At 38.5% G+C, this 21,309-nt stretch overlaps 2 protein-coding genes across 2 annotated transcripts; both read left to right on the top strand.

Annotated features, from left to right (window-relative positions):
• The first annotated feature begins 12,356 nt into the window (after nt 1-12,356).
• Nucleotides 12,357-15,488, top strand: LOC111344213 (melatonin-related receptor-like). Its single transcript, XM_022951425.2, has one exon. It carries the CDS (start codon nt 12,710-12,712, stop codon nt 13,733-13,735), a length of 1,026 nt encoding a protein of 341 aa, XP_022807160.2. The 5' UTR covers nt 12,357-12,709; the 3' UTR covers nt 13,736-15,488.
• Nucleotides 15,489-19,241: 3,753 nt separating this feature from the next.
• Nucleotides 19,242-20,802, top strand: LOC111344209 (beta-1 adrenergic receptor-like). Its single transcript, XM_022951420.2, has one exon. The coding sequence runs from the start codon at nt 19,589-19,591 to the stop codon at nt 20,411-20,413; it is 825 nt and encodes a 274-aa protein (XP_022807155.2). The 5' UTR covers nt 19,242-19,588; the 3' UTR covers nt 20,414-20,802.
• Nucleotides 20,803-21,309: the final 507 nt, after the last annotated feature.

Raw genomic sequence — 21,309 nt, 5'->3', positions numbered from 1 at the left:
CATGCAGTACACGTATTTTGCAAAATAAGAGTAAACTGGTGGCAAGGCCGTAAGCTTGATGGTATGGGCTACTCCAGTCCGATAACCTCCCTCTGATTACGTGATAGTAAGAGTCAACGCCAGTTCAATCTCCGTTTAATTACGTGGCGGCACGCTTCATTCCAGTCTAATATCATTTTGATCACGTGATAGGTCTATATTGGCTTATGCCAAGACGGTTATGGCCTTCAAAAACGAAAGCATAAAAATAGATTTGCAAAACTTAATTTGTCTTTAAATGGAATCATCAGCTTTAGAACTGATATTAAAACAAAAAAAAATAGACCTGATACTAAAAGGAAACTGTGAGCCCCTTACACCCTAACATCAATATACACACTCCATACTGTTCTCTATACATTTACGGAGGCGCTGACAAGGAGAATTTGTTTAAGAATCAAGAGCTTCTTTAGTTAGTGATCATTTCCTTTATTTTTGTCACCTTAATGCCGTTTAGGAAGTTATTGGGCTCCTAGCAGGAAAGTATTTGCAATGCTTAATTTGGTGTGGAAGGAGGCCGTCATCAGTTTCAGAAATGCGATTGAATACCACTTTGTGAGGTTTATAGTATACTTGTTTTATCTTAACCGCGCTTGCACGCATAACTGAACCTCATCCCTATTTTAAATGTTTGAAAAGAAGCGAAGGGTACGATGAAAAAATCCATCTGTTTGACAGGTCAAAACGAAGAAGGAGATGATTTGATGAGTAGAAAGCTTAAGAAGAGTGAGAATGATTAACGAGCATTAAGAATGATATTCGTAGATATGAGCTTTAGCGAAAGTGACACTTCTATTGAATGGGAATGTAACTTAACTCGTAACATCCTCTGATATCGTCAATATCAAACAGAAAGCATTGATGTATAACCTCCGCGCCATTAAAAATCTTTGGAATGGTTTCATGTCCTAGTAATTGCTGCTTGTCATTTTGAAATCATTTTGAATACTGTTTGAATATTGACTCTCCCCCAGCTGTCCGAGAAGGTCAAGGAAGATATTGTTAAAAGACAAAATTGAAATCTAGCAAGAATTTTCATTGAGTGTATTTTTAGACTTATTTAAGTGTTAAGAAAAAAGAATGGAAATACTATTTTACTTTAAAGTGCATATCACCCTTAGCAGGTTATATGAAATTTCAAAAATCTATGTATTTTTAAGACGTTTTCTGAAGAAATTAAACGTATTCTCGTTCCTGTCTCCATTTAATCTGATGACGAAAGTCGCAATTTGAAGCACATTTTCCGCCTTGTTGGATACAAAAAGGAGCAGTTGAGGGATTGGGCACTAACTAGCTTGTGACGTCAACCCGGTATCTCAGTCAAACAACATTAGCTAACCTCAGCAAGTTTCTCTCTCGACTTTCTGTAACGCGTAAAGAATATGCCGGGTAGATGTGTGGTTGGTGGATGTTCTGCATTCCCAGATGTACAGAACGGTTTGATTTTACATGCTATACCATTTTTAAACGACGAACGTCCAGAAGCAAGGAAACGCCGAAAGAAGTGGATCCGAAACTCGTCAGTCTGCTCAAGGCACTTCACTGAAAACGACTATGTTCGCCGCTGCAGCTTCGTCGACGAAGTTACCAAGAAGCCGATCATGCCAAGGCTAAAACGATACGAAATCGGCATAAACGTTATGCCATCTGTTCATGCCGAAGCAGTCACCAAAAAAACAGTCGTCAGTTAAAGTGCAAAAAGTCGTCTCGAACGAGCGGTAAGAGCTGTCAAATGTTTTGGGGCACTTCTAGATTCATTTATACAGCCAAAAAAAGGCCTCTGAAATAATCATGTTTACCTTTAATCTCGAACTCCTTTAGACGCTCAAGAATGCGAAGAGACGGATGGAGGCTTCGACTGCAACGGCGACGGCGTCCTCCACATGTAGCAGCGATTCAGTCGCGGAAATCGAACCAGAAGGGAAGGAACTTCAAAGTTCAGCTGTACTGGCTGAAAACAACTCCCCAGGATTAGATGGAAACAACACAGATAGTGTCAATGATCTGCATGAATTGGTACGAAACTTGTTTGAAGGCATTTTACGTGTTCACGTTTCGACCTTTTTTTTTTAACCTTGGTGGGTGCAATGAAATGGAAAAGCGTGAATTCCGCTACAGGCCAACTAAACTCTGTCTCCGTCTCTTAGCTGGTCTATGGCTACGTAGCGGTCAAACTGGCTCAGCAAATTTATGTTGAATACATTTTTTAGGCTTTTAAGATTCGTTTCTAATATTTTGAAAATGCATTAATCTTCATTGCAAAGTTCAGAGATACAAATCAAATATATTTTTGTTTTTGTAATTGTATAATATAGAATGAAGAGCAATCAACAGTTTGCACTGTCATGCCAGATTGTTCCGACTGTGTAAAAGGTTGATCAAGAGAAACCGGCAGCTGAATAATCAGCTAATTACTGCTAAAACAAAACTAAGGAACAGCAGAGTGAAGGTTAAAAAACTGAAGAAACACTATGAGGAAAATAGAGCAGGTATTTTCTTTCATGTAATTCTAATAGAATTATGCCCATGCTAACAGTTGCTGATATGACAAAATAACTACAGAGCCATTCCTTTCTTTCACATTTTTGTTCCTTTCAAAGTTTTTGGAAGGTCAAGAAGTTCAACTTGACAACATTGTTGAAGAACCTTCCGATGAATATGATGATGAAGACCATGAACACGAAGAAAATGTCAATGTATAACAATCCAACATAATGAGGCAAACGTGCGAACGCTCTAGGTCTGACTCAACTCGAATTTACTGGATCTTTTCTCTCATAACGGTCCTGAAGCTTTCGTTCGAATTCAGCTTGGGTCTCTTGCTTTCGTTGATACTCACAAACCCACTCTTCAGTCGCTATCGGCTCATCTTCGTAGGGCTTATACGTATCTGCTTCCAGCTCTGTTAGCGAGGCGGCATTCGCTTCACCTAAAGTCGCTTCCTCGACTTCAATATTTTCATAGCAGGGAATGTAATTGATTTCCGAATCTGCTAGTTAAGGAAAATAGTAAATCTCTCTGGTAAAAGTTAACCTTGTACAGGAATTCCTGGAAATTCCTGCTTCTTATACTTTTGATTATTCTCAGACTCGTTTTTTGGAACAAATTCTATGTCAAATTCACGATCAAGGAATCTTTCTTAGATTTTAATTTAACACCTTCGACACCTCTCGGTTAGCTCAATGGATAGAGCGCTGCACTCTTGTGCGGGAGGTCGAGGGTTCAGCCCAGGCCGGACCAACACTCAGAGTCTTAAAATAATTGAGAAGAATTTGCTACCTTTCTATGACATCAAGAAATGGTTAGATATTCTAGTCTTCTCGGATAGGGACGAATAAATGGAGGTCCCGTCTCCTGCAAGGTTGGGGTAGGAGACGTTAATTTTCCACACATGAGATTACTGTGTGATGGATGTCCTCCCCTGGGGTGGGATGGGTGGGCTAATAGAGGGCCACAGGATTATCAGTTTAACTACTGTCACGTGCTACCCTCTTGAAATAAAGTCTCTCTCTCACCTCTTTCTTTAAGGTGACCCTAGGTATAAACAGCTTATGCCTTTTCATCTTCCACACTGAATTTTGAATTAGACAAACTGCGCATGACCACTTATCATCTCTGGGGGCGCTGTTATGTAACAGTCTTCTAAGGCTATCATGATTTTCGCTCAAGATATCTTTTCAAATATGACTCTAATTCTGCCAATAGGTTAATTAAAAACTTTTATATTATCAATCTTGTATCTGTTTAGGCCGATCTTACCCGTAAAAGTATAAAATTTAAGGTAGAAAATGATTTTGTAACTGCGTAAACAACTCGAAGACGCATACTTAGCATGCAAGAACTGTTGTACGTAATTTAAAGTGATTCGCTGGTTGAGATAGAACGCTGACGATGCAAGAAGATTGACAGCTTAGTAGTGTCACCTATAGTGTCACCTTTAGTGTCACCTTTAGTGTCGCCTTTATAAGCTGGTGCACAACATTTCCAATCAGAACAGAATAAAGTTGAATTGTATTGGTTAGAGTTAAAAGCTGAGCTAGTCCCAAGAAGAAGAAAGTTGTATTACGAGTTCAAAGCCAAGAAATAAAGAAATACTAATTGGATGTTAGAGAAACTTCTAACAATATCACAGTCAATATAAGGCCTTCCTTTTCTTTTCCATGTAATAACTTTTTAGGTTAAACTGACATACGTTGGTACATTAAGTTATTTTTTGGTTGCTCTTCAATCAGGCAGTGATTAATTGACTTTGACTTTGGGAGGATATTTTCTTTCAAAAAAGAACTAGACCTAGAAGAGTCAACAGCTGTTTTTTCCTTCCTTGACACAGTTATTCACCATCAACAACAGTTTGCAATCATCTCACGCAGAAAGACAAACGTTTTTTTACTTGTCTGTGCCGGTGCGAGCAAGATATTATAACAGTTTATATTCTCTTGGTATGGCAGACTACGGGAACAAGCAAACTCACCTCAAATTTTCTAGAAATTCCTTTAAAACTCAGAAAAGGAAAAAAATCATTCAAACCCCTGAACTTTTCGCATTAATAAAGTAACGAAATTTTCTGTTGGATCTTGAACTTAAATAATGCTCATGCACCAAATTTCATCATCAATTCTTTGTTAAATGATGCTTAATCATCCTTTTTCACCAAAAATGAAAACATCGTAATTGGGTAAAAAAATAATTTAAATCGCAATCACCTTCCCGTCGTTTGAATGCAATCGAAAATATTTTAATCTTACCAGATTATTGTAGTGCTTTGATTTCACCACACCCAGTGCATGGTCCAGCAACCGTGTACCTCCGTTTCAATGGCACAGATACAAAACTAAACACTATCCAGACTTTATCGTTTGCCTTAGCCCATCCGCGTTCCAGGAATTTGCTACTTCTGAGTGAACAGTGGCGCCTGGCCTTCAAATAAATTTCTTTCTTCGATCTGGTTGATTTTTGCCCCGATGATATTCCTTTTAACTAACCATTAATTTAATGGGCAACACAAGTATACAACAAAGCGAACTGATGGCAGAAAGTTAATTAAATAGGAAAATTCATTACTTGAAGAGGGAATTCCGCATTAAATTCCACGCAAAAACCGATCTCGCACGAATCACGATGAGTGCGATATCGGTTTTCAAGTGCAATTTAATGCGGAATTCACGAGTGAAGTAATGGATCTTCCTTGAATCGCATAACTGAATAAAAATGAGGAAAAAAAGGAAACAGCATTACATAATTTGTTATGTTTACATAGATGCGAAACAATATCACTTAGCCTCGTTTTTAACTCGCAATTCTACGCTAAATGCCTCGCTTCGTTAACCAATCAGATTGCGAGATTTTATTGAGGGATGCGATTCTGATAAATATCATAAGTGAGTTCAACGCTCTCCTAGCTGTCAGTGAATCAAAAGGAGATACTGTTAAGGCCTTCTTTTTTGATTAACGACTCCAATCATATATCTTGTTTAAGGAAACAAAGCACACGAAGCTTTTCTCAATGTTACCGGTGGAAACCAATATACGTATATTTCACGCAAAAAATACATTAGAACCCGGCAAAGGATCAACATTCGTTTCATCAACTAAATTAAGGTCGCCGCAGCAGCGGTTACAATCGATAAAAAATGGCCGATCTTCAATCACGCAGTGTACCTTTGACCATCGTGGAGTCCGCCTCCATGATTGCGATGAATATTCTTCTCTGATAAGAAACATCATGGTGTGTATAGCTGTGTACAGGAATACGAGACTCCGTACTGCCAATAACATTTACATCATTGCACTGGCTATCAGCGATCTTTGAAGCGCCGTTTTCACCATGCCGATCGCGGCGGGAGTGCTCATTTCGGGAAGATGGCGCTTTCCATGGACATCTTTCTCCAAATCGATCTGGATTCTTGAAGAAACACTCTTGTTGCACCGCACTCTTGAAGATGACTGAGGCCTGGAGGCGAAGCCTGGACAACAAGGAGGCAGTTATAGCCGTGACAGTGGACCTGTCCAAAGCATTTTATTCTATTAACCATAAGCATTTTATTCTATTAATAGAATTCTATTAACCATAAGCATTTTATTCTATTAACCATAAGCCGTGCGCTTTTAATTTGAAATTAAAAGCGCACGGCTTCTCTCCGTCTGCATTAAACTTGATTTCTTCCTATTCGTTGGGGCGAAGACAGTGAGTTAAGTTGTCCAGTGTTTGTTCTAGCCACTCAGAAGTAATGGTGGGCGCCTCTCAAGGGTCCCTCCTCGAACCGCTGCTGTTTAACATTTAAATAAATGACTTGAATTACGCCCGTACCAGATGTATCTCTGAGGTTACACGCCGACGACACAACTACGCATGCCTCTGACGTCGCCCATAGTTCTCGAATTTGTAGCGAATAATGAATGGTCTTGAGCGGTTTCAAGAGAATCATCTGGTGATCAACAACACAAAGACGCAAGCAGTACCTATTGGTCCCTGTAAGTACAATTACGACCTGGCCACAGGATCACATTACTAAACAGCTTCAAAAGGTATACGCTAAGTGGTACACTCAGGATGATGAGGCGTTTTGTCCCTGGCAATGTTATGTTAAGGCTCTATAAAACTTTCATTCTCCCTCATTTTGAATACTGTTGCCCCCTCTTTCTTGGAGTGGGGAAAGTGCAAGCGAATCGGCTAGAAGATGCCTACTATTATATTCTTAGATCACTGCTAGGTTATTGCAAATCTACCCTTTATGATGAATTGTTGCGAATCTTGAATATGGAAACGTTAGACCAGAGAAGGAAACAACAATCCCTTATTCTGTTATATCGAAATTCGTAGATATGAGCTTTAGCAAAAGTGACACTTCTATTGAATAGGAATGTAATTTATCTCGTAACATCTTCCGATATCTTCAAAATCAAACATGTTTCGTCGAGAAATTCTATTATTGATAATTAAGTTTAATTTATCCGCTAATGAGATACGTTATGGTGATGTCATAATACTAATGTAAGTCATTTTCAGTGTTAGCTGCGGACCTAGCCGACTCACTGGGTAAATATCAAATCGTTTACTATCTGAGTATTTCATAACAATGTGACTTCCCTTTAGGATTCGAACGCAGTTCTTTGATTGTCTGGCAGTAAAGTCGTCAATAAAGATGTTTGATAACGGTGAACCAAAAGCCCACAACTGACGAAACAAAACAGAAACCACTGATTTATAACCTCTACGCTATTAAAAATCATTGGAATGGTTTCAAATGTCTTTAATTGCTGCCTGTCGTTCTGACATCAGGTTTTATCCTTTGAAGAATTCGTTTGAATGGCACAATTTATCGCCGTTATTAAAGAAAGGCCATCTTTTATCAGAAGTATAGGAACACAGAATACTGTTTGAACACTGACTCTCCCCCAGCTGTCCGAGAAAGTCAAGGAAAATGTTATAGTCAATACAAGGCCTTCGTTTTCTTTTCCAAATTATAATCCTCAGTTTTGTTTCGCATAAGGAAACCTCAAAAAGGTCTCTTTCAGCCCCTTGAACTGTAAAACAATCTTAATCATTTTAGTTTGAGCTAGCATACGGTGGCATATACAGTTGAGGGAGGAAACGCAAAATTCACAGCGAAAACTCTCGAAATTAAACGATTCCTCTTCAATCAGGCGGTGTTTAATTGACTTTGACCTAGAGAGGATATTTTCTCTCAAAAGAGTTAGACCTGGACGATTCATAAGCTGTTTTTTTTTTTTATTCCTCTATGCAATTATTCGCCATCAGTTGCAACAAAGCCCAGTCTCCGATCAACTCTCGCAGAAAGACAGGCAAACATGTTTACTTGTTGGTGTCAGTTCGTGCAATGAGTGTAACAAGAAAGGCACACTGCAGGAGCAAACAAACTTACCTCAAATTTTCTAGATATTCCTTTCAGAAAAAGGGAAAAAGGTTTACGAAAGCAACGAATTTGCGGTTGTATCTTTAACTTTTAGAATGCTCATGCGCCAAACTTCATCTTCAATGATTCTTTGTTAGACCATAGTTAGTAGAGGGGAACTTGTTATGAAACCCGGCAAACTTCAAAAGGCCGGCCTAATGTTTCGCTTTTGAGGACGGGTCCATCACGTGATCGTGACCCTGCACATCATAAAGCAATATGGCGGACGAGACAGACGCGCTGTTTATGTTTGGTGGTGATTTAGAAACTATTTTAGATGTTATAGAAGAAGATGAGAGAATACGAGATGACTTCACGGCAGCAGTGAACCTGGTAAGTGTTGAAGATTGTATTTTTGACTCGAACTATCGACAAATGCACTCGAAAGTGTTCAAAATTTTTCTGTAAACAGTCACGACTTTCTTGTATTTTGCATTTATACAGCCAGTAAAAATAGCATGAAATGAGTAGGCCTTTTGCAGCATTTTAATCTCAGTACATTTATCAATTATTTAAAAAGTAAATTGAAGTTAAAAACGAAGAAAAATGACCATAAAGATCTCAAAACCATGAACAATGTTTCCCTATAATCGACCCTTTGCTACAACAATTTCTTGCCTAGACTTTGCTAACTCCGAACTTTCTACATTATTATATGCTATGTATTCAGTATATTCATTATTATCCCCTTTTTTTAGGCCCAGACTTATCATATCGTTTGTGAACGTGGGAAAAGCTACAAAACCAAAGGTGGATATGAGAGACACAGGACCGCAAAACATGGGAACACCGAAAGTGAGTCCGCTACACTGTTCACAACCAGCCTTCTCGCCGAGATGGTGAACAGTGCTGTACAGAGTATTAAAGAAAGGAAGGTGTTCAATTTAAGCATTAAGAATGAGCTGACTGTATTCATATTTGAATTAGAGAAAAGATCTGATGAATTCTTTTATCTCAAAACAATCTATGAAACACTAAGAAAGAAAGGAGATGTTGAAAAGTTTTATTCTAGTTTTTATGGAACTGTTGCATTGAATGCCACCAAGTACTTCAAAGGACTCACACGGAATGCAGCAACATTGTTGGCAACCAAGGTGGCAGACACTATGCCGGGGATAGCAAACTCAAAAAAACAGAAGTTAAGCTTGAACAGAGGGAGGCTCTGGACAGTTACATTGCCAGCTTTTAAGATCTTTTTGAAGACTGATGAATATTTCAGGCAATCAACTTCAAAAGCTGGTTTACAGAGAATTGACATTGTTAGAATTACCAAAAACTCAACTACAGACAGTGATGTCTTGGCCAACTATCAACTAATTGTATCCGAAGCAGACTGTGAATCATACAGTCATGTCCAAAAAGATGTTTTGCACAACATTGTAAGCTTATATATCAGAGTAGGGTCATTCTCCTATGCTAAAGATATTGTTCAGCAATATAAAGTCAAGGAAAAACAAAGGAAAGCAAGTCTCTACGAAAGGAAATAAGTAATAACAAAGAGTTGTTTCTCTGAAGTTTGCCGGGTTTCATAACCAGTTCCCCTTTACTAACTATGGTTAGACGATGCTTAACCGTCCTTTTTCACCAAAAATAAAAAAATGTATTGGTCACAATATAACAATTAACAAACTCGTCTACCCTACGTCTAAATAATATCGACAATATTTTAATCTTGAGCGATAATCTCCTAATTAAATCAAGGCTCTGAACTAGAACTGCTGCGGATTACTACAAAAAAAGCAATGTTGCATACAGCGTCAAAGTTATCCAGTTACTGAAGTGTTCTTGCTTCACTACACACATTGCATGGTCTAAAAAGCGTGTCACAGTTTTAATGGCACAGATGCAAAACTAAACTCAATCCAGTCTTTATCGCCTGCCTCAACCTATCCACTTTTTAGGAAATTTCAGTGTTACTTTTGCGTGAACAGTGGCGCCTACGAATAGATTTTTTTCTTCAGATTGGTTTTTGCCCTGATGATATTCGTTCTATTTTAAGATTGATTTAATTGAGAAACACATGTCAATAACAAATATGAACTCCTGTGGCAGAAAGTTAATCATTATATCATCAAAAGTGAGTCCAACGCCCTCCCAGCTATATGGGAAGCCAAAGGAGGTATTGTCCAGGCCTTCTCTTTTTCTTATTTACGACTCCATCATTGAATATCTCCTGTTTTAGGAAACCAAGCACGCAAAGCTTTCCTTAATGTTTTGTAGAAACCAACATACGTATATTTCGCACCAAAATGCCAATACGATCTGGCAAAGGACAAACATTTGCCTCATCAACTAAATTAAGGTCGCTTCAGCAACGGTTACAATCAAAATAAAATGGCCGACCTCACACAATGTAGCTTTGACCATCGTGGAGTCCACCTTCGTGATTGCACTGAATATTCTGTCCATGCTAGGAAACATCATGGTGTGTATATTCCTCGGAATATAATGATTTCAAACCTTATTGATTAGTGCTTTTCTCACTCACATCGATTTTTATTATAAGTTTTTGCTTTTTTCTTTCAAATAGTTTCGCAACGGGGGGGAGAAATGGTTACGAACAGCTTAACGTTTGCTACGTGAGATGCTGACCTTTTACGGTGTTCCGTTTGTTCGACTTTATGAACAAACAAACACGACCCTTCTGTAAGAGTTGCTAAATGCTTTTTCGTCTTACATTGTATATATAAAAACAATCCCATGGTGGAAGACGTAAGATTTCAACATTGGAGAATAGAATTTGAGTTATATCCTTTGCTATAACCGAGAATTTGAGTTATATCCTAAAGCTATAACCCACCCATTCATTTTCGCGCGACTGCATTATTGGCCACTCTACATCGCATGGTACAAAATCAAGGGGCAGTTATCAAGCAATAACCCGGCCCCTTCGCGTCAGCTCACGTCGATATTTGTCCTCCATTTATTTTTATCGAAGAGAAACACAGCCAGCGGAAATTGAAGGCAGCTCAAGAGTTTCACTTCCTGATCTTTATTACTTTACATGGAAGAAAAACGAATTCGTTTGGCAGAGTCCACTGTTATTAACATTAAAAAGCTGATTTCAAAAGTGCTGCCACGGAAAGTAAAAAAAAGGGTCAACAAAATTTTTCTGTCAACGTGCGATACGAAAATTAATGGGAAGTAGTCTAGGAGATAAATAAACATCCATCTTGTTGGCTAGTATGTCAGCTAATAATGTCCTTGGCTTCGCATTTAGACCAACTATTCATTTTCCGTTCAATACTAATTCAACCGCGAATATCATCAGCCCACATACCAGCTGCCTAAATGGGTTTTCTGCCTAAAGGATATTCTTCAGTTTTAGCAAGGGCATTTTCGATCATCATGTAATTATATCATGTGTTTCGACCAATTGCGCGTAAGCAAAAATATCTAATGGACTATGTCTTCCGAGATCAAACTGAAAACGTTAAAAGCATTGATTTTTAACATCCTTGCAGCTGCTTTTCTTTCGAATAGTTTAAAAATCCTGAATTGCTGCTCGACATTTTCACGTCAGTTGCTTCCTGAATAGGATTTGCGTATATACCGCCTTCTTCACAGAAAAGGCCCACATGCTAATAAGCATTAAGAGCACATAACAATTAGATCTACTTGGTTAAAGCAGATGTTATATTCAAAATGAGGCTTCGTTTTCTCCTTCGACTCCTTTGACTTTCTAAAAGTCTTACCAATATTTGGTTTGAACTAATAAACATCGGTATCTTCAGAATTGCGAAAAGATACTGACCAATATTTTATGTCAATTGAGGGAGTAGAAGAAAATTGAAATCAGCGGCAACAATTCTCGATCTTCGATCACGTAATACAGAGTTGACTTTGGCTCAGATAGGATGTTTTCTGTCAAAAGAGCTAGACGTAGAGATGTCATTCGTTCTTTTTCCTAGAACCAAATTACCTTGTTACCCCTATCGACACAGCACCACAGTTTCTTTAGAAACTTACCCCCTTTAGCCTTTTTTTATACAGTCTTGTTTCTCTTTATTCCTTTATACAATAACTTACCATCAACAAATTAACACGAAGCACTTTCTGCCACCTGACCATCTGTCGCAGAATGACCAACGTGATTACGTAAGTTGTTGTCAGTGCGCGTTATGCTATAACCCGAAAGGCGGACTTAGGAACAAACAAAGAGACTGAAAATTTCCCAGATAATCGTCAATCAGTTTTCATATAATTAAACGGCCCAGAAAATAAAAAAAATTATATTAACTAGCTAATTTTTTTAAGCGCTAAGGGAAGAACAAAATTAAATAATTCTCCCCGAGCGTTTTATCCAGTTCTTAGAGATATGATGCTTAATAGACTTATTCACCAAAAATGAGAAGATCAAAATTGTTTGCACCTGCTAATAAATTCAGTGGTTCTCAGTGTTTGGTGTTGGTCCATATTTGAAGATTAATTTGATTGAGAACGTGACACTTGGCAGGAAGTTAATCATTTTAAACATCACTGGTGAGTTAAACGCTCTTCCAGTAGTTCGAAAAGATTAAAGGAAGCATTGTCAATATTAGGCCTTATTTTTTTATTTACAACTACAATCAACACCTCTTGTTTTAGGAAACCAATTGCACGGAGATTTCCTCAACATTTGTTGAAACCAAAGCAACAGTCTTTCATTTCACACAAGCCCATTACGGACCAGCATATGATAAACATTCGTCTCATCAACTGAAATAATAGAAGAAAAGTATAAGTCGCAGCAACAACGTGATAACAATCCAAACAAAATGGCCGATCTGCCATCACGCAGTGTAGCTTTGACCATCGTGGAGTCCGGATTTATGATTGCACTGAATATTCTATCTCTAGGAGGCAACATTATGGTGTGTACAGCCGTGTACAGGAGTATAAGACTCCGAACTACCACTAACATTTACATCATCGCACTGGCTATCAGCGATCTTTTGAGCGCCATTTTTATCATGCCGTTTGCAGCAGGAGTGCTCATCTCAGGGAGATGGCCCTTTGGTAAAGTGTTTTGCCAGATAAACGCCTTTTTCAGCCTATTTGTTGTGTACGTTTCGCCTGTGACGATGGGTTTGACAGCAGTTAACAGATACATGAGAATATGCAAGTCAGATGTAGAGTACAAACGGTTCTTCTCCCCAAGAAAATCCCGCCTTGTGCTGGCCTTTGTGTGGGGCTTTATTGCCTGTTATATCCTGGGTCTTCGCTTGGCTGGTCTACAAGGTTTTCACTTTGTGCCTGAATATGCCTCGTGCTTGAACCAACATCTGATTGCATCTAGCAAAATAGTTCATTATTTTGTGGTCGTTGGCTTGTTTTTCCTTCTTCCCCTGGCGGTGACGATTTTCAGTTACAGAAAGGTCTCAAGAAAGATCATGGAACACAACATCAGTTTAGCAATGACCCATCAAAGTCAAAGACGGGATGCCAATGTCAGCGTACATGAAATCCGAGTAAGCAGGTCTTTATTCGTCGTAGTATTTGCGTTTATGTTATGCTGGATTCCCGCTTGGGCCATCACCATCTTAACACGCTTTGTGGGAAAAGTACCTCGCAATGTTCAACTTTTGTGCGCTTATTTCGTAAATTTTTCCAGCACCATTAATCCTTTCATTTACACTGGAATGAATCCGTTGTTTAGGAGAGACTTTACAAGAATACTCCGCTGTGCACATTACAATAAAATTGGCAATGAATCTGGCTCGAATACCCAAAACAATCAACAGGGATCGAGTCAAAAAACTGTAGCCCTTGCTCAAAGCACCACAAAGCAACACAATATGTAAATTCTTTTAAAGCGCCAGTTTAGTGCTGGACGTGATCTTGAACAATCGACAGAAATAATCGTTAGGTGAAGAAATCGATTCTGAAGAACGGAGAAAAATCATACGCGTGATAAGTATACAGACTAAATTAAACACGCAGATTACTAAAAAGCATTGGGCTAGAGATATAAAGCGCGACTAAACTTGGTCAATTTGTTTAGACAGGGCTGAATTTTTGCTATAACAAAGGGGATCTTTCAATGGAGATCGTTTTTTGGACTGACTTCGTGGATTTTCGTAGGCATCGAATAGAGCGTAGGACATTTCGAAGAATTAGAGACTGGGTCGGGCAATATGACGGAGTAAACGTGTTTGTGTTAGCTCCGTGTTTTGAAGCTTTGCATGGCCACTTCTAACAAACGAAAAACGTGACGGTGTTCAAATATAGAATTGTAGCTAATACCAAAATTCGGGCCATGTACAAACATTTTTATATATTCAAATTCAAGCAGTGTTTTGCTTCCAAAACTGGAGTTTTTTGTAATCGTATTGTCTCTACGTGTTATGCGAATTGCAAGACCCTGTTTCTTAGTAGCTTATTTAACAGCTTTTGCTGGCTACGTTTTTAATTGTTTAGTTGTATATCGTTCTGTCTTTATCCTTTTGTGTTCAACCTCAGAAATTAATGTGTTAATTGCTTATTGTACTATTGTGGGCGGCTTGCACAACACCTATGGCTTGATCTGCATGTGTAAAAGGGTTTTTCATAATATTAATCTCTCCGCTTACTTTATAAATTTTGGCACCGCTTTCATATTTTATGAAACGTAGCTTAAATCTCAAAATGTTAAAAGCAAAAAGCAAATCCCTCCAACTGCACAAAAAAAGTTCAGGGAAAAATTTCCACAATTTCCATTCGACTGGAAGAGAATATACTCCTTGCCTTTTACCGTCACAATTGAAACTAAAATTAGAGAATTCCAATATAAAGTATTAATTAACATAGTATTTACGAACGAAAGATTGTTTAAGTGGGGATTGGCAGATTCGCCCTCATGTACTTTTTGTAAACAAGAGGTTGAATCCTTCGAACATATCTTTTTCTACTGTAATGTTACAAAGGTTTTCTGGGAAGCTTTCTGTTCTTGGCTTGGTGAATGTCAAGTTAGTTTTCAAACCTATACAATAATGGATATAATTTTTGGAGCTTTCAATGTGGAAGAGGACTTTAGTATTCTAAATCACCTAATACTGACAGCTAAATTTTATATATACAAGTGTAAATTGAATTCTAAAAATCCTTCTATAGGAGTTTATAAGACCAAGATCGGGGAGATATACCTGGTAGAAATCAAGATAGCAACAAAGCGGAATAAATTAGCTAAACATTTTCAGAGATGGAATAAGCTTTTGCCACATATCGTTTTGTGGGATGGGTGTCCAAACAATGTAGAGTAGCATACGAAGTCAATTTTATTGTAAAACACACAATTTCGCTATATACTATTATTAAGGTACTGTAAGTAATTTATGTAACATATTGAAAGGAGTGTAATATGTCGTTACGTAATGTAAATGTAGAGTATCGTGTAGATAGTGGAAGTAATTGATAGTAAGTCATCTGCTGTAATCAAGTTTATTCTAAACTATACTTTGTTTTTGGTGTGTTCTCAGTAAACTATTGTAAGCAACGTACTGTAACTGAGTCCTGTAGTGTATTGTAAGTAGAGTAATGTTTTGTAAAATGCCAAAAAAATAAAAAAATTACAAAAAAAAAATTTCGAAGAATTAAGAGATAAATCCTGACTTCTTCTCGCTCCTCTTTAAAAAACCCCGGTGTAAATACAAACTGGTGCCAAAGCCATAGGCTTGGGAGAGCTACATTAGCGAAGAGTTTTTGTTCCCAATAACAGGAAAAATAGAACAAACCTGATGAAAAAAAGTTCAGTATTGTCCGCCCAAATTATTATAATTTGTATTTACACTTGTAACACGAATACTTAAAAATGTATTTACAATACCTTAGTTGTACTTGTTCCGTGGGTACTGTAAAGGCAGCTTTACCTTTCCCTTCCCACGAAATATATGTACAGTGAATCTCAAGTTGCCAAACGACGTCGCGTTTCCAATATCGTCATTCGATTTAGAACTCTTCTGATTGCCGTGAGAAACGTGAGTCGGTTGTTATCTTAGAGCTTTGCTTTTGACCTCAGTTCGTGACTTTTACAATTGAGATATGATTAACGGATCATTAACTTTTATTTCCCACGGAATATGAATGAAACACCATCCAACAGTTCAGCGATAGCTTTAAGGATACAAATACCAGTGAGTTGCTCTTGACAAGGAGGTCAACGTTAATTAATACGAAACTTCAAAATGATGACATCTTTTACCCTCGAAAGTATTAGTCAATGTACATTTGCACAGCTTGTGGCATGATTACATAAAATTACTATCTTGACTGCCCTACGGACAATGAAATTCATTGTGGAATACTTGTGATTACCAATGTGGCTAAATTCTTAAAATGTTGTATTTCGATGGTGCATGTTAGTGAGCATTACGTCTCTGTTTACAATTATCACTCATGCCCATTTGTCGACTTTCAAAAGTTAGACGGAGAAGTCTGTCAGGTTTCTAATGAACACAGTATCTTCAGTGGCGGTATAAATAAAAAAAGAAAGGAACCAAAAAAATCAGTGGAGACACTTTAAGCAGTTATTTCAGCAAGCGCTTCTTGGATTATCATTACAAGCACTAATCTAATTTCTTCTCGATTCGTTCACTGGATTCATTCGCGGGAGCATAGCTCTTTGACTCATTCATTGGATTGAAGCATCCCAGCATAGGTTAAAAGTAACTGCTCAGAGGCATGTATGCTGCACTTTAAGAAAATCAAATACTAACTTCATGGAATCTTTCTTATTTACTTTTGCTCTATGTAAAGATTGATTTAATTTAGAAACACATGTAAATAACAAAAATGAATTCTCGTGGCAGGAAGTTAATCATTGAAAAGTGAGTCCAACGCTCTCCCAGCTGTCTGGGAAGCCAAAGGAGGTATTGTCAAGGCCTTCTTTTGTTGATTAACGTCTCCATTATTTAATAACTCTTGTTTTAAGAAATAAAGCACGCAAAGCTTTCCTTAATGTTATGTAGGAACGAACATACGTTTATTTCGCACAAAAATGCCATTACGATCTGGCAAAGGATAAACATTCGTCTCATCAACTAAATTAAGGTCGCTGCAGCAACGGTTACAATCAAAATAAAATGGCCGATCTTCAATCACGCAGCGTAGCTTTCACCGTCGTGGAGTCCGCCTTTATGATTGCACTGAATTTCTGTCCCTGATAGGAAACATCATGGAGTGTCAGCCGCGTACAGGAATATAAGACTCTCATTCAAATTTAGCAGGTTTAGAAATGTGCGATAAAGAACCAATCTGAGTATTAACACTTCAGTCAAATTCTCATTAATGGGAGTTTAATGTATCTTTATTATTCGTTGTTATCTTCTGAGTCTGCGTGATTGAAAGGACCAGTTCAGTGTTTTTAGGTCATTACAATTTCCTCCGAATATAATGATTTCAAACTTTCTTAATCAGTGCTTTCTGTAATCGCATCGATTTTTTTTATAAGCTATTGTTTTTATCCTTCAAATAATTTTGCAATGAAGGAGGAAAATGTTTACGAACAGCTTAACGTTTTCTGCGTGAGACGCTGACCTTTCAGAGTTCTTTTGTTCGACTTTATAAACAAACAAACACGACCCTTCTTCTCTAACAGTAGCTAAATGCTTCTTCATCTTGCATTCAATTTGTATACATAAAAACAATTTCATAGTAGTAGACGCAAGGTTTTAAAATTGGGGAATAGAATTTGGGTAACATCTTCTGTTAAAACCCACCCATTCATTTTCGCGCGACTGCATTATTAGCTACTTTATGTCACATGGTACAAAATCACCTGGCAGCTATCAAGCAATAACCCCCTTCGCGTCAGCTCAAGTCGGTATTTGTCCTCTTACTGTACATAGAAGACAGACGAATTCGTTTTGCAGAGTCCACAGTTATTGACATTAAAAAGCTGATTCCAAATGCTGCCCCGGAAAGTAAAAGAAAATGTCAGCAAAATTTTGCTGTCAACGTGCGATACAAAACGGGAAGTCGTTTATCAGATAGATAAACAGCTACCTGGTTCGCTGGTATGTGGGCTGATAATGTCCTTGGCTTCGCTTTTAGACCAAATATTTATTTTCCGAAAAATACTGATTTCAACCGCGAATATTATCAGCCCATATACCAGCTGTCTAGAGTGTTTATTTACTGATTATTCTTCAGTTTTAGCTGAATATTCGATAATTATTTGATGTTTCGACCAACAGCGCGTAACATGGCAAAAACAGAAAACGTCAAAAGCATTGATTTATAACCTCCTTGCATTTGCTTTTCTTTCGATTAGTTTAAAAATCCTTAATTGCTGCTCGACATTTTTGCATCAGTTGCTTCCTACATAGGATTTGCCTCTTCACTGCCTTTTTCACAGAAAGGGCCCTCATCATAAATAAGCATTAAGAACACATAACATTACTAGGTTACTAGGTTAAAGAAGATATTTTCAAAATGAGGCTTCGTTTTCTTACTTTTCCAACTTGTTCTTAATTTTCTCCTTCGGCCGCTTAGACTCTCCAAAAGTTTGACCAATGTTTGGTTTAAACTTACAAACATTGGTATCTTCAGAACTGCAAAAGGATACTGACAAATATTTTATTTCAACGGAGGAAGTGGAAGAAAATTAAAATTCGCGGCAACAATTCTCGATCTTCAATCACGCAATACAGAGTTGTCTCTGGCTTAGATAGGATGTTTTCTGTCAAAAGAGTTAGACTTAGAGATGCCATTCGCTCTCTTTTTATACAGTCTTGTTTCTCTTTCTTCCTCTATACAATAATTTACCATCAACAAATTAACACAAAGCACTTTCTGCCATCTGATCATCTGTCGCAGATTGACAAATGTGTTTACCTTTTGTTGTCAGTGCGCTTTATCAATGCAAACCGAAAGGCGGACTAAGGGAAAAACAAACAGACTTAAATTTCCTAGATATTCGTCAATTAGTTTTCATGTAATTAAACGGCTCAGAAAAGAAAAAAATTATAGCAACTAAGTAAATTTTTTGAGCGCTAAGAAGAGAACAAAATTAAGTAAATCTCAGCTGGTATTTTCTCCATTTCTTCGTGAGATGATGTTTGATAAACTTTATCACCAAAAATTGAGAAGATCAAAACTGTTTGCCCTTGTCAATGAATTCATTAGTTCTGTTTAGTTTAATTTTCAGTAGCCCAAATGTGAAGATCAATTAAATTGAATAATTCTCACCAAGTATTTTCTCCAGTTCTAAATTAGATGATCCTTAATAAACTTATTCACCAAACATGAGAAGATCAAAATTGTTTACAACTGCTGATAAATTCATTGGTTCTGTTTGGTTTTACTCCATATGTGAAAATTAATTTGATTAAGAACGTGACACATGTAAATAACAAAAACGAACTCTTTCGCTTGGCAGGAAGTTAGTCATTTTAAACATCACTGGTGAGTCCAACGCTCTTCCAGCAGTTCGAGAAGCTTAAAGGAAGTATTGTCAATATTAGGCCTTATTTTTTTATTTACAACTGCAATCAACACCTCTTGTTTTAGGAAACTAATTTTTCGGAGATTTCCTCAACATTTGTGGAAACCAAAGCAACATTCTTTCATTTCACACAAGCCCATTACGGATCAGCATATGATAAACATTCGTCTCATCAACTGAAATAATAGAAGAAAAGTATAAGTCGCAGCAACAACGTGATAACAATCCAAACAAAATGGCCGATCTGCCATCACGCAGTGTAGCTTTGACCATCGTGGAGTCTGGATTTATGATTGCACTGAATATTCTATCTCTAGGAGGCAACATTATGGTGTGTACAGCCGTGTACAGGAATACAAGACTTCGAACTACCACTAATATTTACATCATCGCACTGGCTATCAGCGATCTTTTGAGCGCAATTTTTATCATGCCGTTTGCAGCAGGAGTGCTCATCTCAGGGAGATGGCCCTTTGGTAAAGTGTTTTGCCAGATAAACGCCTTTTTCAGCCTATTTGTTGTGTACGTTTCGCCTGTGACGATGGGTTTGACAGCGATTAACAGATACATGAAAATATGCAAGTTAGATGTAGAGTACAAAAGGTTCTTCTCCCCAAGAAAATCCTTCCTCGTGCTAGCCTTTGCGTGGGGCTTAATTGCCTGTTACCTCTTGGTTCTTCACTTGGCTAGTCTACAAGGCTTTCGCTTTGTGCCTGGATATGCCTCTTGCTTGAACCAAAATCTGAGTACATCTAGCAAAATAGTTCAATTTTTTATTGTTGTTTCGTTGTTTTTCCTTTTTCCCCTGGCAGTGACGATTTTCAGTTACAGAAAAGTTTCTAGAAAGATCCAGGAACACAACATCAGTTTAGCGATGACCCATCAAAGTCAACGACGGGATGTCGACGTCAGCGCACATGAAATCCGAATGAGCAAGTCATTATTCGTCGTAGTATTCGCGTTCATGTTATGCTGGGTTCCCACTTGGGTCATCACCATCTTGACACGCTTTGTGGGAGAAATACCACGCAATGTTCAGTTGTTGTGCCCTTTTTTTTAAAATTTGTCCAACACCATTAATCCTTTCATTTACGCTGGTATGAATCCGTTGTTTAGGAGAGAGTTTAAAAGTCTCCTGCGCTGTGACTTTTTCAACAAAATTCGTAGTGGATCGGGATTGAACGGTGTGGGAAACCAAAAGGGATCGAGTCAAAGAGCTATCCCCCTTACTCAAAGTACCCCAAAGCAACCCACTATAAAAATTACCAGACGCCAGGTGAGCTCTGGACGCGATCATGAACAGTAAAGTACGTATTCATTATCAGAGGAATCCAATCGTAGTGAACGGAGCATCATGTGAGGTTTAGGTGTCAGGAGCAAACATACTTAAATAGCTACACAGATTCAGTATAAAAAGTGGTGAGAGAGAGAGGGAGAGAGAGAGAGAGAGAGAGAAGGGGGAGAGGAAGAGAGAGAAGGGGGAGGGGGAGAGAGAGGGGAGAGAGAAGGGGGAGGGGGAGAGAGAGGGGAGAGAGAAGGGGGAGGGGGAGAGAGGGAGAGAGAGAAGGGGGAGGGGGAGAGAGGGGGAGAGAGAATGGGGGAAGGGGAGAGAGGGAGAGAGAGAAGGGGGAGGAGGGAGAGAGGGGGAGAGGGAAGGGGGAATAGGAGAGAGGGAAAGAGAGAGAAGGGGGAGGGGGAGAGAGAGGGGAGAGAGAAGGGGGAGGGGGAGAGAGAGGGGAGAGAGAAGGGGGAGGGGGAGAGAGAGAGAGAGAAGGGGGAGGGGGAGAGAGGGGGAGAGAGAATGGGGCAAGGGGAGAGAGGGAGAGAGAGAAGGGGGAGGAGGGAGAGAGGGGGAGAGGGAAGGGGGAATAGGAGAGAGGGAAAGAGAGAGAAGGGGGAGGGGGAGAGAGGGAGAGAGAGAGAGAAGGGGGAGGGGGAGAGAGAGAGAGAGAGGAG

Source organism: Stylophora pistillata, chromosome 8 (assembly GCF_964205215.1).
Source record: "Stylophora pistillata chromosome 8, jaStyPist1.2, whole genome shotgun sequence".
NCBI lineage: Eukaryota > Metazoa > Cnidaria > Anthozoa > Scleractinia > Pocilloporidae > Stylophora > Stylophora pistillata.
Note: the sequence above shows the minus strand (reverse complement) of the source record. Positions and strands in the feature narration are given on the sequence as shown.

Excerpts from the sequence above, each read along its gene's own strand:
- LOC111344213 (XM_022951425.2), top strand. The coding sequence starts at position 12,710 with ATGGCCGATCTGCCATCACGCAGTGTAGCTTTGACCATCGTGGAGTCC.
- LOC111344209 (XM_022951420.2), top strand. The coding sequence starts at position 19,589 with ATGGCCGATCTGCCATCACGCAGTGTAGCTTTGACCATCGTGGAGTCT.